Consider the following 17,225-nt stretch of genomic DNA (forward strand, 5'->3'; position numbering starts at 1 on the left):
TAATAGCTAAAATCAAAAAGTGTTTTTTGGTCTTCAGACGACAAAATTTTGGAATCTATTCTTACAATTTCGAGCAAAAATATAGCTTAAAATTAATCTGTAGAAATATCAATAACAAAAAAGTGAAACGAAAAATCTAAACTAAGTAAAATCACACAACATCTCAAGAACGTAAATATAACTAATATTATATCGAATTTTAAAATCCCTTGTTCATAAAAGATCGAAAATATCATTTATCATGTTTTCCATTATATTTCTTGATCGTAAACAATTATGCTTATATTTTATCTCTTTTATCTCTGTTACTAAATACATTCTTACATATGCATTTCATTTGTCACCAATATTTTATTTCGATTTTGAAACGCTAATATTATGTCTTAATCTGTACGTCAGAGAAGTGAGTTATACGTATTTCTTACTACATGATCTTATCTTAGAATTACATACATGGATATACATATGAGCATATATGTAGAATAATCTTATTACAATTCTGAATTATTTCAGGAAATGTTGATTGTTCTCTCGACGAAAGACATTCTTCCTTTAATGTCTATTAGTTTGATATCGAACTACGGATTTATACAAATTACATAAATTGCAATTACTTCCTTACAATGTCTAAATAGGCACCACAATAACCAAACAATAACTTAATGCTCATTTAATATCACTAATTCCAAATTATCAAAACCAAAAGGTAGAGAAAGCTCCGTGATAGATCATTTCACGATATCTTTCACATTCGATCTGCAAGCTGATTTATTCCTGCTGGAAAGTATCTATAAGTAGGTATCTATCGCGAAGGAGATCAGATGAACTGGAGGCAGGTCCATAGTCGACAAAAGTCGTGCTCTGACCAATCTAGGTTCGTAGGTTTCTCTCGTAAGTCATATTGATGGGACGGTTCAATAATTAACTTGGTGTGGAAATCGGTTATCGGGGTGATATTATTCGGCCTCTTAGTTCCTCGGTAATAACTGGCAACCAACGTTGAACGAACGAATACCGGACCACCGTCATCTTACTTAAGGGATTCAATTTAGATGTAAAATTTAGAGTGGTGGTCGCGCCAGATCCCGCCGCCTTGGCTCTCTTTTTCCTTTTCAGACGACGAATTCCGCATTATTATAATAGACCGTTGGTAATGGCTCGAAAATAAAGACCACCGAGGTAATGGAGAAGCCGGATAGCAAGAGGAGAAGCATCACCTAGACCTGAACGTACATAGACGTCATAAACTTCCTTTCCTCGTTTCTCTTTCGATCCCTTTTTATCCTTACCATTTGCAAATCTTCCACTGTTTCTTATTCTTATCCCTCGATGCGTACTTGATGACGTTCGTTTTCATGCTCCGCTAAGAAATGAAATTTACGAGCGAGAAAGTTACGTTTGTTACTTCCCTCGATTTCGTATTCGTCGCTTACCTCGTATCGGGAAATTCCTCGATTCGAGTTATGAGGCTTTAAATTTGTGGATACTGGTTGGAGTGGAAATTGTGCCGCGGAGGAAATAATTATTGGACAAAATTCACATTTAATAATTTATGTACATATATATATTTTTCTTTTTACACACCGCAATTAGAGAAGTGGAATTTAAATGACTGGATGTAGACATTGATGTAATAGAACAATCTCAAAAATATTTTTAAGTATTTTTTATACTGTTGAAGAGTATACATTTTTTTGTGTAAATATACCTATGCTTCTCCCATATTTAAAACGCATAAATATAGACACACGTATTTTAATGAAGTGTAATTGTTTAAAGTGAAAATGTCATTAAAATTGTGTGGGTTTTGTAAGATTAGCGGTATACGTATGATAATATAAATTAAATACTATTATTTATTTTACTTACTGGTTAACTTGACATTTTAAACTAAAAACATTTATATTTTAATATCACTTAATATTTTAATATCTAGTTCGATACTGGTTTAATATTTAATATATTATTTCTTGACTTTTATTCGAACTCTTTAAATAAATTTTGTCCTATTGCTTCGTACCTTTTAAATATTACTTTCTAGTCAAAGTTTGCAGATTACACCTGATCAGTATTCAAGTATAGAAAGAGCTTTAAATACATTTGATACCATAATTATTCTCAGAAGTTTGTGAATGATAATTCAGTAATAACAATGATAGAAGTTTTAGTAATCGATCATCATTACCACCAATACGTAATATTAACAATTATTATATGGATATTATTCGCTATTCTGCATATCATTACACGAGAGAGGAACAAATGAATTTCGATACTTTGATTCGTAATTTTCTGTTTGCCACTAACATTGTAATGATGTATTAATATACATAGCTGTAATTAGTTGAAAGTGTCTGATAGCGGAAAATATCAGTACTTACAAATTTTTTGACAAATAACAAATGAAATAGATTTTTTGCCAAGTTTACAAAGAAATGCATGAACATTTCTTTTCCAAACAAATTTAGTACGACAAACAAATTATAAACAAGAAAATTGGACATAATGAAGAATTTTGAATTAATATAATTAACGTTAGATGTAAATTAATTACTTACATTGACAAATTTCAAATTGTTTGAAATCATAATCTAATATGAAATATGTTTCATTTTATATAAATTTTCTTATCAATTAAATTTATCTACTGAAAGTTGTAACTTTTAAAGGAAATGTAGTACAACATCGTTTTCATAAATTTGGATTATCTAAAATCATGTGTAACTATACAAAAAATTTATAGAAAAAGGAAAGAACGTTATACAAGTATCTCAAATAAAAATAAGAAAATTTCCACCCCTATTCAATACACTATTTTATCTCAATCGCTTCTTCATTTAAAAATACGTAGCAGATATACCATAATATAATATAAGATAATGAGATTTTTCTTCTTACTCCATTCAACATTATTGTGAACGCAACATGTAGAGACTAGCAGGGAAGAAATAGAAGAAAATGATATTTTACAAGATTAAACGTACTTTTCCCTGAAATTGACGCAGAGACAATAGGGTTCCTAGTACATCGGGCGAAAAAAACTCTGTTGTTCGTGTGCCAGCTTCAGGTGCAAGCCCGTGAACTTTTTTCGACTTTCACGGAACGTAATCCGCAACTGCGAGCCGTGTTGCATGGCTCTTTGGCTTCGACCATGCAGACCACGTTGAAAATTTTTTCAACAACCTGCTTTGTTGCCATCCGAAGGAAATATAGTCGTTGGTAGGTTGTAGATCCTTGTAATAATGATCGTTACTTTAATGCCTAATTTTGGTGGTGGTTGTATCGTTGTTAAAAATCCAAAACAATCCATTTTTTTTAAGCTTCATCGACCGAATTTTGGGACACGATTCGAGATTGAACTCATTTGGCTTGATGGATCTCGATGTAGATTATCATATGTTCGCTTGACCCACGTTCGTTTGTATAATATATGTATGTGAAAATGTTTGATCGTAGCACCGCACCGTGATGAGTAGCAAAAATGTGATTAAATCGTGTAATTTTATTTTCGTCGAGTTTCGAAATTTTCGATTCAACTTGGTTCTTGCGTCGCCATTAATTTTCATTATTGCTTCATAAAAGCACCAATATATTTATTATTTATACGTTAGAGATAATGGAATTAAAAATTGATTTTTTCTTGCGATGTATACGAGAGTGGATGAAATGTAATGTTTCTGATCCTTAAATCATCAATGGTTGATAATACTGATACGATGTAAATTCTGCAAATTAATGACTAAAAGCTTCTTAATATGTTACAAAATCTTATTAGCAACATGAAAATGAAAATGCGTATAAAATTATATTCGACTAAATTCGTGTACCATATATATTTCCATGGAAATATAAAAGAATATTTCAACAGTTAAAACATTCTATCTCGCATTTCGAAATTGAAGAAAATTTATTACGTTTATTATTTTCTTTTGCGTCATCTTTGTTCCTCTTCCTTCAATTCAAAATATTAATATAACAGCCTCTATAATATAACTTTATTTGAAAGATAAAAAACACAGGGAACTTCAAATATTTCAGCATACATACCTTGAAAATGAAGGAAATGCTAGATAGAACATTTTAAATGAAGAAAACAGAACGATTAAAGAAGAAAAATTGATGAACAGGAGAAACAGATTAAATAAAGCTACCTTCTCTTTTGTGCGAATTATAAATTCGAAATCATTATTTATTAGCAAATTTGTTTGATTTTCGAAATAACTCGTGGGAACGATAAAACAGGCAACCTGATTTATCAATAGCGAATTACAAAAGAACTGCTGCTCGAGATTTTTATTCCTTCGCGAGCGAGCAAACAAATTTATCGCAACGAGGAATTGGATAGTAAACGAGGAACACGGGGAGAACGTACCGTGTATTAATTGGACCAAACGAATTATTCATAATTTGAAACACTGTTGTCTGTTTCGTATTAAGCAATTAATGCACAGTTCTGATTCTCAACTACCTTTGCGTGCCAGATGTTCTACTTTAGTAATTACGTACAATTAGAGAATTACTATCGGTTGCAAGAATTTCCTGGACGTTGAATTTCTCCGTTTTTATTTTTATACCTCTCCGACGTTCCTGAATATATACTCTGATTGACAGAATATTCATATTCCTCCGACGTACAACTTCATACGTTTTAGTTAATTAATATTTTTACTGAAAAAGATTTCATTTAAATGTCAAATGAAATGTTACGCTTCGCGATAAAAAATTACACGGATTTCTTTTTTATTCTCACAGTCATACAATTGGAGGTATAAGTTCTCAGTTTACCACAATGTTATGTGATTTTCACACGACTGGTTGCTCATCAAATTACATATTGTAATATTGGGCAACTTGATCCGATAACTTGAACCAATGAATATCGAGATTGTAACGAATGGTTGTACCGAATGTTTAATGAGCAGAAATATCGAATGATATTCAAAGACCATAAACCAAAAGTGGTCGTTAAGAACATAGCATGAAAAACAGTATAAATCTACGAAACTTTTTTCCAAACAATAGCATACATTTTTGCTCACAAGTGTCACGTATCTCCCATTTTTAATAAAAATGAATTAACTTTTGATGCAGACTATGAATTTCATATTTTATACATTTTTTCATAAAATTATTAATATACGTATAATTATTATTATACGTATATTATATAGTTTATATTTATATTTATACGATAATTATAACTTATATAAGTATAATATATGTATAATAATAATTATAACGTATATTATATTATAATATATATTATATTATATATTATATTAAAATATATATTAACGTAAATTATATTATATAATTATACGTATAATAATAATTATTATACGTATATTATACTTATATAAGTTATAATTATCGTATAAATATAAATATAAACTATATATTACAACATAGTTCATTCATGATTCCTTTCAATCTTCGTGCAAATTTAATTACTGTTTTAAGGCTTTTGGGCAGAAGCATGAGTCTAGGGAATGATACACAAAATCGATATTTACCGTAAGACTAAATTTTATTATGATCTTCCAAGTCATAATGTGGGTGTATATAGAAAAGTGTTTTAGTACTTGAAATTTTTAATGAACTTTTTTATAATTATAATACAAGTAGATCTAATTATTTTCTGTTAGATTGTAAGCGGAGAGAGAAATTTGAGCTAGATTTTTCTACCGAAGCTTTATCCACTGTTTCACAAATTAAGGGTTTTTTCATTCGTTCTATTTTTCTTCTGAACTCCTGAATTTGTTTATTGGAAATAAGAGAAGATCAGTCTGATAACGATCGTTTTCATGGTCTTAAATCTTTTAACTAAATGTAATTGGAGCTGAACAGAATAATTTATTTATTTCATTTTTAATGCAGCGCTTCATATCCATCAAAAGTCAGGAAGTAATACGTATTTATAATCGCGGGAATTAAAGTAGATCCAACGAAAATTAAACATTAAATGACATTTGTTAAAATTTAATTAATATTTGTTAAAGTCAAAAATCAAGACCAAGAGAGAATAAAGTTCTATCAAGTTTAAGTGGATATCGTTGATATCGACTACTGAGGTCGCCGAAATGAGATTCAGGCATTTAATTTAATGAAATAAGCTGAAGCATAAATCGCAATATCGTCGAATACGATTAAACAGAGGACAGGTCTTAGGTGGGAATGATGTATTTTGAAACTAGTAACCATGCAGAATTCTGAATAAGATCTAGGTCAATTTTGTCTCAAGTCAGTTTCAGGACTCGAACCTCATTTCTACTTTCATCTTAGCAAAATTTCTGCCTGATCACGATTTTCTAGTAAAGGGAACAAATTGAACTGATTCAAAAACTAATAAGAAAGTTTCATTTTATCGGGAAAGGGGAAGTTTGAAATAGACCAAACTGGCTGTGGAACGAATTGTTTATTCTTGCAAAGTTCGACCACCTTGCTTTGAAATATATAATGTATTATAATAATCAATTAATCATAGATCATGACCATTCTAGGTATTTCAATGTAAACAAATAATTTCCATTTTTACGTTGCATAAAACTAAAAATTCACATACATATTACATGTTTCATAGAAATTATTATATAAAGTCTTTCTTTTCAATTTTGTGATTTTTAATTTATATTAATAACTAATACCTAATATTAATTCAATTGTGCAAAATCAAAATAGCAAAAAAAATTTCTTTGCAACACGTTCCATCAAGAAATACCAATTTTACTTAATAATAATTATTATTAACGTAACAAGAATATTTAACTCGTAACTATCCCAATAAATAAATTATCTCTATACACACCAAGCATCTGTAAGCTTGCAAACTGTCACTCTACATCTTCATCGATTTTACCACTCAAAAGTTTGGACGACAATCTTCTCTCTTTTCTATTCTCTCATCACTAATTCGAATTAATTGTGTCTGTTGCAGCATCATTGTCGAAACTGCGGCAAAATCTTTTGCCATGCCTGTAGCGACAACACCACAGCCCTGCCGAGTTCGACGAAACCTGTTCGCGTTTGTGACGAATGTTACGTGTTTCTGGTCGGCCGTTACTCGGGTGCACGCTAACAGTAACATCGTGTGACTGGTTGTCTATCGGTCAGGCAACACGAACCGTTCGTTCGAGGTAGCCAATCGAGCAACGAAGCCGAGAACGAGAAGAATGGAAGAAAAAGATCTGTCCCGCACATATACTTACATCACACACGTACACGATGTCTCGAAGGCTGCTTCCTTCGGCATCGAACCTTATTCGAAGCTGCTCGAATTTTCCATTCGACGCACGCGGTTGTCCGAAAAAGCTGTCGACGCGACGCTGCCTCGCCTTGCGTCCAATTCCTTTCATCCCAATATCATCCAGGCGACGTTTTGTAAAAGATTTGCTTGACGCGCTCGCTGTGCGGAGCACTGTCGACATTTTGTTACCCAATGAAAAGCATAATTTTATGGAATGGAGCCTTGCGATTGTTTTTAAGTCATATTAGATGGAGAAAGTGTTTGCACACTATTATTGTTTTGATATTTAAGTAGTTATTTAAATACTCGATTAAAATGAAGAAACAAACGGAACTATTAATTCTACTTATAGCGTGGTTATCGAACATAGCAGAGTAAATCTCACACTTCAAGCATCACACGTAACGTAAATATTAATATTTATTTCCTAGAAGAAGCTGAGAATATAAATTTGCTGCGTCTGATACCAGAAATACTAGAAATATTGAAGACAAAGAAACAATTTGTTTTTAAATCGTTTGTTGTTTCTGAATTTCTCATTGTTCGTTATTTTCATATTTCTCATTTTCTATACAGCGATTTCTAATCGTAATTGTCGAGTCATATATGAATTGTAACAGTTTGGGTTAAATTATTTAACGGTAGGTTTTATTTTTCCAATTGCCAGAAAGTTTTATTACTCCCCCTCTCTTTCTCCTGAAGACAAAAATGGTTATACTACTTAATGATGCAAGATTTGTTAAATAAGCTATCATAATCACTCATGACTCAATGATAATGTAACGGTTTTAACTTAAAAATCGAACAGACTTAAGTGAGAGATTTAGAGGCAAAAATTGTGAAAAGGTTGATCGGTAGTATAAATATGTGCAAATACTTTTCGTAATCGTTCAACTGAAAGTAATCTCCTTTCTGTTCGTTTAAAAGTACAGGAGGAGAAGGCTTGAAAACTTTGAATCGCCAAATCTTCGCTGTTAGCCAGATCAATGATAATCAAAATACATGCATACACATGTAACATACGTTACTGTGTTCTTCGGTTTCTCGAAAGTTTAGACGTCCGTTAGTTCCTTTCGCGGTGGACTGTTATCGAGAGACGCTCTGACGAATGTTAATAAACCGAGTATTTTATATTCAGATAATTGTAAGTAAATGCGCCCTCGAATTCGAGTTGTGAAAAAGATTTTCGAAACGCGTGCCTGTACAATGATATTTTTTAAATGTTCTGTAGCGTGATGGAAAGATTTTATGCGAATAAAAGGCTGGTTTTATATTTCCCATATTATCAATTCTTTCTCCTCTCCTTTGTGTGTTCGCGTATCGTACTAATTTTCCTTTCATCAGTATAGCAGATCGGCGCAGTCTTCAAAGGGAAATCGTAATCTTGAAAGAAGATTTCGCGGCATTAACTTCTTAAATTAAAAACACAAATGAAATATTATAATGCGCTGAATCTTGCTTTATGTGACTATGATTATCTTAGCTTTGAAAAATCTCTGACGAAACATTCTTAATTATGGTGAATGCTTATTGTGTGTCGTGCAATTCCTCTTTAGTGTTGTTTATATAAATACTCTAACTAAGATTAGTTATTAAGATTTTGAAATATGGGGATAATATAACAAAAAATATTTCTAGTAAAATGAAGATTTGATCTTTTGCTGAAATTAAGCAGCTCTATGAAAATTATAAAGATTAATTAGTGGTTTCTTAACTATTCTTAAATTGTACAACATTTCATACTGATTGTCTCGTTAAAAAGCACATTTTTCTTGATCGATCCTGTTTTTTAATAATTATTTATTCAACGTTTAACCAAATTCAACATTTTATTATTTGACAGAAGTTTATAATAAATAATCCTTTTTCAATCGTACCACGTACGTAATTGAATGTATCGGCTGTCAGAAATACCGCGAACTTTCCGAACAATTCAATATCTCGCGAGTATAAAATTTGTCCAGCGTAGAGCACGGATTATATACATATAATTAAATTCTCTGCACACTGGAATATCTATCTATATGGATACTGAATTTGTATATCGTAATCAATAGACGCAATGAATTCATTTACGAGAATCAACAGCGAAGAATTCACAAAGGATCATGAGAATCCACTGCTGAAGAAATAATATGCTTTATTTGCTACTTGGAAACTCTACTCGCCACGTGTTAAAATCGCCATGTATAACAATTGGACTATGATATATATATTATAATTAATTACAATAGATGTAAAATTGTATACAATGTACATGATACACAAAATTATATAAAATATTCAAGGTATAGCGCTTTCTATAATATTTGACAGGTAAAGCAACTTTCTACCAAGGTTCTACTTTTCTAATTATATTCTGAAAAATATAAATTTGCATATAAATCCGCAGCTTATATTAATCGTATATTCAGACAATAGAATTAAGAAATTGACAAAAAGTGGAACTGATCAATTTGTCTACCAAAAAGCTAACGTATGAATCAAACTTAAAAATGTGAATATCATTTGAAACGTAGAAGAATGTAAGGGAATCTAGGAAAATTTAGGAGAATACAGAGCAATGGCAATCGCCATAATATCTCATTCGGTGGTACTAAAGAACAAATCGTTTTCGAGAGGAGTGTCGAAGAAGAAAAAGAAAGGGAGAAAGAAAGAGGAGTTTCCAGCCACACGGAAACCGTGCCCGTAGAAAATGTCGACCATAATGTGCAATCTACCTGCCGAACGTAAATCTGTTCCTCAGCTGCATACACGGTTCTTTCTAATCTTTGCGGGGAGAACCGCACGCCATACCATTGACTCACCGTCGCCATCGCTGTTGGAAAAGCAGTAAAACAGTCCCTGGCCACCTTCCACGGTGCTCTTATCCTTTCTAGACGTTAACAATGCCCTCTACCACAAGATCATGCGGTGTATCTATGTACTAAGCTACGTACATATGTACAGGGTGTTCTATTTTAATAAGCACACATGGGCGGTCTATGAAATTGACCGAGACACGGAATTTTTCTTCGCAAATTGCTCGATTTACAAAGTAACAACACGATCCTTTAGAGTGGCGTCGGGATAGTTGAATAGGTTTAGAATTAATTCATTGGCGGTTCATTATGAATCGGAAATCGTAAAAAGAAAGTTTATAGTTTAAGTTTTGCGACTTCTCTAATGAGGATCCTAAAAATAATTTTTGGTCTTATTGTTTTAGGAAACGTACGAAACTTTGTTCCTTTTTGTTTTTTGATTTGTTCCTTTTTATTTATTAATTTTTCATATCAATAGGCATACCGATACTTTGACTGTATCTACTGAGATCCATAACTGGAGCTTATGGAATTATATAATAATTTCAGAAGAACAAGTTGACAATTTTAATGGAACAAATAAATGTGACGATTAAATTTTTGTGATTGAGATATTGCGCTAGCTTTTTTCTTCTTGCAAGAGGATTTCAGCAGTTAAATTTAATATTCCTTTATTTGGGATAAGTGTGAGCATCGCCTTTCGCGACAGCGTAAGTAGTATATCTCGAGCAGTAATCTGCCAAGCATATGATACATAAATAGCACGAAGCGTATAATGTTCTACTTTCGTTTTGTACAATGTTATATAGCTCAGAAGTTACATTACTAGTAATATGGTAATACTTTTCTATATTGTTACTATACACTTCTTTTTGTTATAATCAAATAAACTTCTCGTTTGAAATTGATAATTAAATAATTCGAATGCATTTGATTATAAATTGGGCATTGCTTTATCAACCTTTTTTATATCGTTTTTCAGAATAATATCTATAGTACTAAAGCATAAAATTCTTCATTTTCATAAAACAAAATTCTACGATTGTAAGAATCAACAAAATATAAAAATCGACATATCTTCAGATCTAAATTCGTGCCTTTAATGCAATAATCTTCTTCTATTCTACCAATGACATCTTTCATAAAGTACATATTACACATACATGTTTTAGCAGATGAAATGTCATAAGACATTAAAGCCTGAATTCATAAAAATCAATGATTAAAACAAGCCAAATGTTAACATATCAATGCCATATTTGAATTAATATAGCTCTTTGATGGTTCTTCAAATCCATAGAGATTACAAAATATGCTATGTTCAATGGCTCGGTAAAATAAAAATTCTCAAGTCCTATCAAGCAACTGAATAAGATGTCTCCTATATCAGGCGTATGTTCGTTAATTGATTAACTCTTTGAGCGCTATGAAGCCATTTCTGTGCCCGCGTGCATTCAATAAGCGCTATGATCTCATTTGTGTCTCCGCGTGCATTCAACGACCGCTATGAACCTACCTATGAAGATTATCTTTACTCCCGTGCTCAGAGATAAAAAGTCAAAGTAGTAGCAGAATACTGCTTATGTATCATTGGAATTTCCTCCCGCAAAACTACGAATTATTTCACGTGATCTAACGTACACTCGGAAGAATTATTAATTCCCATTAGTAATTATTATAATGACCTACCTTTTCAATATAGAATTTTTCTTTTATCAGGCTCTACATCTCATTGCCATAGAACTAAATATTTGTGGTCGTACGAAAGTACCACTAAAAATAGTACGAAGTATATGATATGTTTAGACTTAATTAATCGATGCATAAATGCTATAATAAATACAACGTGATGGCAATTCTTCTGCAGCCACTATACTTGTGAGTCATTAAAATCGATCAGCTGTATACTATACTAAATAATTATCACACCCTGTATATTAGTGCACTTACCTACTACATTCTATAGGTATGTAGAGGGAGTTATCGGTGTCGTGTTACACGTGTGCTCGCGATGCTTGCCGGCCGACTGCGGTAAGTTCCGAAGGGTGGTTCCGAGCCGCGGCCGTCCGTGTAGGCCAACTTGTCGGCTATCTACGACTTTCGAAAGCTCGTTAGCCACGAGCGTGCACGCTTAAACGGCCGCTAAATTGAAATCGATCCTTGCAGCTTTTGGCGTCGATGCCCGAACCCGCCGCGTCTCGAGGATCCGACCGCGAGAACACACTCGTACCGAACCACGTGCCTTGCACCAATGTGCACGCGACAATCTTGTTAAACTCGGGGGAACGCAAGCTCGTTGTTTTCGGGAAGAGGATCGTTACACGTTCGAAAAGGTAGCACGAGGGTCGCTCCAAGATTTCCGCACAAATCCTCTCTACTCAACTTCGACTAAGTTACTGGGCGGTTAAGCGGCCCGATGCTTTTTCTTGTGAATAAATTTTGCAGAGTACGTCAAAACGAGGCGTAGGTTTTTTATTAAGCTAATTAGCCATGCAAGACTTGCAAGTTAACGTACAGTGAAACGTTTCGTCTTGTAAAGTTGGAATGTGTTTTACAGTTTACCTTTTAAGATTTCGTTTGTTCGTTTGTGTAATTGAAAATGTCAATGGAAATAGAAATATAGACAGAAGGAAAGGAATGCTTTTGGAAAATAGGTATTTCTGTTCACCGGCAGATAGATACTTTTCTAATTTGATCAGGTATCCAGAATGAAGAGTAATTTATTAGTAATGACAAAAAATAGAGCCAGAGGAATTGTTAATGGTATACATGGTGCAGAACCACTAGAATAGTCAGGTTATTATTAAAATACACTGTACAGAGAATGTTTGAAATTATTTTTAATGGGATAGGATAGAACTCTCTGTACAGTGGTTGGGGTAAATGAGTTTACTTATATTTTATTAAATTGCTATACCACTTTACGTACAGTCCAGAATAACGTATACTCTGGTTCGTTGCTTCGTTAGAAGAGAAATTCTTCCTTAAAATCCATTATGAATATCGTTCCTTTCAAATTTTCACTTATTTCGTTAATACACCTTGGCGTTAATTTCATTTAGAACATTAATATACTTTATGCTAAATTCATTATTTGGTTTATAGGTACTTAGGCTCCAACCCCTTCAAGTGACTCCCTTTACGACCCTTCAACCCAGAGTTTACAGATGAATTAATAAATCGTTTCTTCAGTACTTTGCTGGTTCTTTTTCATATTTATCATTTCTATTTTAAATATGAAATTAATTTTAACAATAGCCAAACGTGTCTTTCAAAGATGGCATCTTAAATTGACATTCTTTCATTTTGATTTGATCCACTTCATATTGAAATTTTCCTAGTTTTCGGCTGTGCGATACTATTTCCAAATACTTGTTCTTAAAAATAGAAATGAATCTTGGCCTTCTCTACCTATCAGAATAAAATGAAATATATTATTAAACAAATTAAAATATATTTTCTATTATAAAGATATATTTTCTTTAAATTTTCTATTTTAAATAAATTTAAATATTTCATTGTGTTTCAAATCACTAATAAAAGATGTCCGAATATTTTTTTTCCTCGAACTGGTTGCCTGATTCATTAAACGTGATTTATTTCTAATAATAATGTAGCTTCCAGCTTTAGATTAAATCATCTGTACCTCGAAAACAAGAAGTATACTTAGATAAAGCTAAAGTCAGCATAAACATTGTTGCTTTTTAATTAAACTTGTATTGCAACCATCTACGTTCACTTAATTTTATCTCCAACTTCATGCTTTCTACGCTCAGTTTCTAAGTTCTTTTTAACTAGCTAACTCGTTGTTTTCAAGTTACTTCTAAATTTCTCCGGCCATTTTCTTACTTCCCAAGGAAGCACGTAACATCACCGTATTTTCAAGTTAAAATTTTTTCCTTTCCAATATAAAGGAACATTATTGTTTTAGACTAAAAAATGCATTAGATCTTCGACGAGTAATAGACATTCTAGTAATGCAGCTTGCAAATCAATGGACATGGGAGAGAATAAATTCACGATTTACTATGTTGTCTGCGCCGAAATGATGAGTCAGTGTACGTAAGATCATGCAAATAAAATAATACCGCATGCATAACAGCATTAACGATAGTATAGCGTGTTTAGTAACTCGTGGAACGCTGTGCCTAGATCGCGAATGTAATGCCTTTACATCGGCATGACCGACACGCGAAATGTTTAAAGCTCACGTTATTATGTCATAAGAGCATTTTGTAGTTCTTGCTGATCGCGGAAACTATAGGAAATGCGCTTAAATAGAAATATGTTTATTTATTCGTGCTGGTTGAGCAAAATGTTGGATATAAATCGTGAACAATTTGTAAATGTTTGAGTAGACATATATTATTACGTTACCAGTTACAAAAATTCATATACATTTTTTATATACAAATTTTTATATGATATTTCCATAAGCCTTAAATAAAGTATGTATCGCAATAATTATGGAGAAATAAAATGACTATCGTTTAGCGAGGTGTCGAACATAATACCAGTTGAAATAGGTTTAAAACAATTTTGATTAAAAGTTTCTGCATTTCACGTAGTTAAATTGTTCTGCGTCCCATTCGATTTTCGTTAATGTCGATCTATCTACCTGTATATATAGAATGCTTGACTATACAACTAACTACTATAATCTATGCTTGTTACATATCTAATACTACTTAAACAAGAAGTGTTTATATCACATTAACAATCATATCAACAACAAAAAAACAATGTAGATTTCAAGATAATTTAGAAAATTTCAATCACGCAACCGGCAAAATATTTAGAGCGGACCAATGTTTCCTAAAAGTTATAGAATTTAACCTGTAAACAACGAACTGAAAAAAAACAGAAAAAATTACTTTATTTCAAAAATACACATTTAAAACAGTCAATAAAAATAGTCGAATAGAACGAATATAAAAATATTCCCCTCAAAATTGAATATCCACGTAATCAAACTAAGCATTGGTCGCAACACTGAAGGTAGACTGTAGCCGAAGAAAACTCATATTTGGGGCGTTTTCCCTTTTACGGGAAAAGTACGCCACCGGAACTGTGTGCCTGTAATAAGTGAAAGCAATTGCGCGTAATAACATCTGGCCGGAGGTGCGATTCCATCTAGCAGCACGCGGACCTTGTATAGTATCCGTGGCGAGGCTGAATAATCACGCGAGGCTGTACTATTATGAGAAACATTTAAAAATCAACACTGCCGCGTATAGCTAGAGATTGAAGCGGGTTGATGACATAATACGAGAAATTATTAGGATTATTTACTAAGGTCGGACCGCTGCACATTCGTTGCTTTAATCACGCTAATGGTACGTAATGGAGTCGCGAATTCAATGTAATCCTACAGTACGTATAGTGACTCACGAAAGTACTTAAACAGTTGCTATAGAAAACTTGTATGTAATGTGTGACCTGCTCTCGTAAAATGTGCTTAAAGTGTGAAAAAAAAATCGATTTCGACTGTTTCATATTCTTTCACAGGCAAACGTATGCTTTTTACAATAGGACCAATCCCAGTTTCCTAGAATAATTGTTGCTTTCACAATTCGCAATTAAAATCGTGTTACTAATGAAAGTAGACAGTTATTACGTTAATGGTAACGTCTACTGATCAATCTTGAATCTACATAATGTAGCTGAAAACGAAATAAACAAGCCCGTCACAAATCGCATAATTTTAAACGCGTTTATATCGAAAAATTGTTTTTTCGCGTTAATTTATTTTTACCAAGACATGTAGCGTCATATATTATATTACATGTATTATATATCTACATTAAATAAAATTTCAAATAAATTTTGTTAATGTATTTGAATATAGTTATGTACTAAAAATACTAACCAGACCGAGTGAATTCATCATCGAGCATAGTGTTAGTTGTAAACCGAAACGCACCATCAATTGTGTTGACCTTGCCGGAAAACTGTCTATTTTTCGGCAGACTGAAATTCACGCGCAACTTATTGTCACCGAAAGGATTACTATCGGTCGTGCACGATCCTCAAATCATACGCACGACTGGCTTCAACGAGACAAAATAGAATGGCAGCGTGCGTGTCACTGAGTATAATAGGTAGAACGACGAAAAAGGAAATCAGAACAAAAAACAGAAAATAGGGAGAGGGAAAGAGAGAGACGGAGAAAGGAAAAAAGAGGTCGAAAATTCTGTGACACATCGAAGCGCGGGAAAGTTATGTGGAATAGCGAAAACAAATAATCGTTTTCCGTAACAATGCGCACAGCAAGCTGCTTCGTATTTTATTGTTGCTGCCTGCGTGTTTACCCCGGCAATTCGGATTTATCGGCAACAAATGGATTTATGGCCACGACGAGATTTTCAAAGGCCGATCAACAATTGATTCGCGTCTTCTAGTCATATTCCATTCAATGTGGGTCACGTGAATTGATTGCGTCACCGATCGAAAATATAACCAAACGAAATTTTATTTCGACGACACGCTTCGATTGTGGTCGATTTTCGAGATCACGAACGCCCCGATAGTCAAAGAAAAAAGTAAAATTTAGGTACTGTATTTTTCCACCCTGGTAACACGTTATATTTTATTGGTCCAATTTGATTTTGTATGAAAGTAAATTAAAGGCTTTTCGAGCACAGTTTTCATGAAAAAAAAAAAAAAAAAAGAAGATATCGTAGAAAATGTTGCGATACATTTGACAATATGTACAGTGTATTCGACGAACTTATTTTTCTGTTGTATTGCTGTTAAATGAATCGAACGTGTCGAATCATTAAACGTAAGCGGATATTCCGAATTTGTGAAGCTTAAAACACCGAACGCGTGGAATTAAATGGGCGATAACGCGGAAATCCCGAATTTTTGATAAGAATAGCAAATATTGATTTTTATGTGCATATTTGATTTTCTGTTCGAAATTCAACCTATAAAGTAACAGACAGATCGTGCTGGTAGCTTTAAACAATTTTTCGGAATATTCTGCGAAAAGTTCGAATAAATAGGTTAAATTCTTAGCGAGATAGAAAATCCATAGTCTAGAACAGTACAGTTTTGCAAAGAGTGCGATCCTAGTTTCAATAAAAGATATTTCTCAGATAAATTACTTGTATCTTATTTTATTTGAGACATTGATTGCTAATAGTTTGAACTTAATGTTTGGACGTTTGTAGTAAGAT

General features: G+C 32.7%; 2 protein-coding genes across 5 annotated transcripts in view; one reads left to right on the plus strand and one right to left on the minus strand.

Annotated features, from left to right (window-relative positions):
* LOC132906061 (protein RUFY3) overlaps positions 1-8,516 on the plus strand; it is a 30,609-nt gene extending 22,093 nt beyond the window's left edge. For all 4 annotated transcript variants that reach the window (XM_060957914.1, XM_060957910.1, XM_060957911.1 and 1 more), the window contains one exon: positions 6,935-8,516. In XM_060957914.1, the coding sequence (XP_060813897.1) occupies positions 6,935-7,075 (141 nt within the window). In that variant the 3' untranslated portion in view covers positions 7,076-8,516. The remainder of the gene's footprint in view (positions 1-6,934) is intronic.
* The window catches only part of LOC132906121 (transmembrane protease serine 9-like), a 400,143-nt gene that overhangs the window by 80,244 nt on the left and 302,674 nt on the right, over positions 1-17,225 (minus strand). The gene's annotated exons all lie outside the window — the stretch shown is intronic.

This window comes from Bombus pascuorum, chromosome 4 (assembly GCF_905332965.1).
Source record: "Bombus pascuorum chromosome 4, iyBomPasc1.1, whole genome shotgun sequence".
In the NCBI taxonomy this organism is placed as follows: domain Eukaryota; kingdom Metazoa; phylum Arthropoda; class Insecta; order Hymenoptera; family Apidae; genus Bombus; species Bombus pascuorum.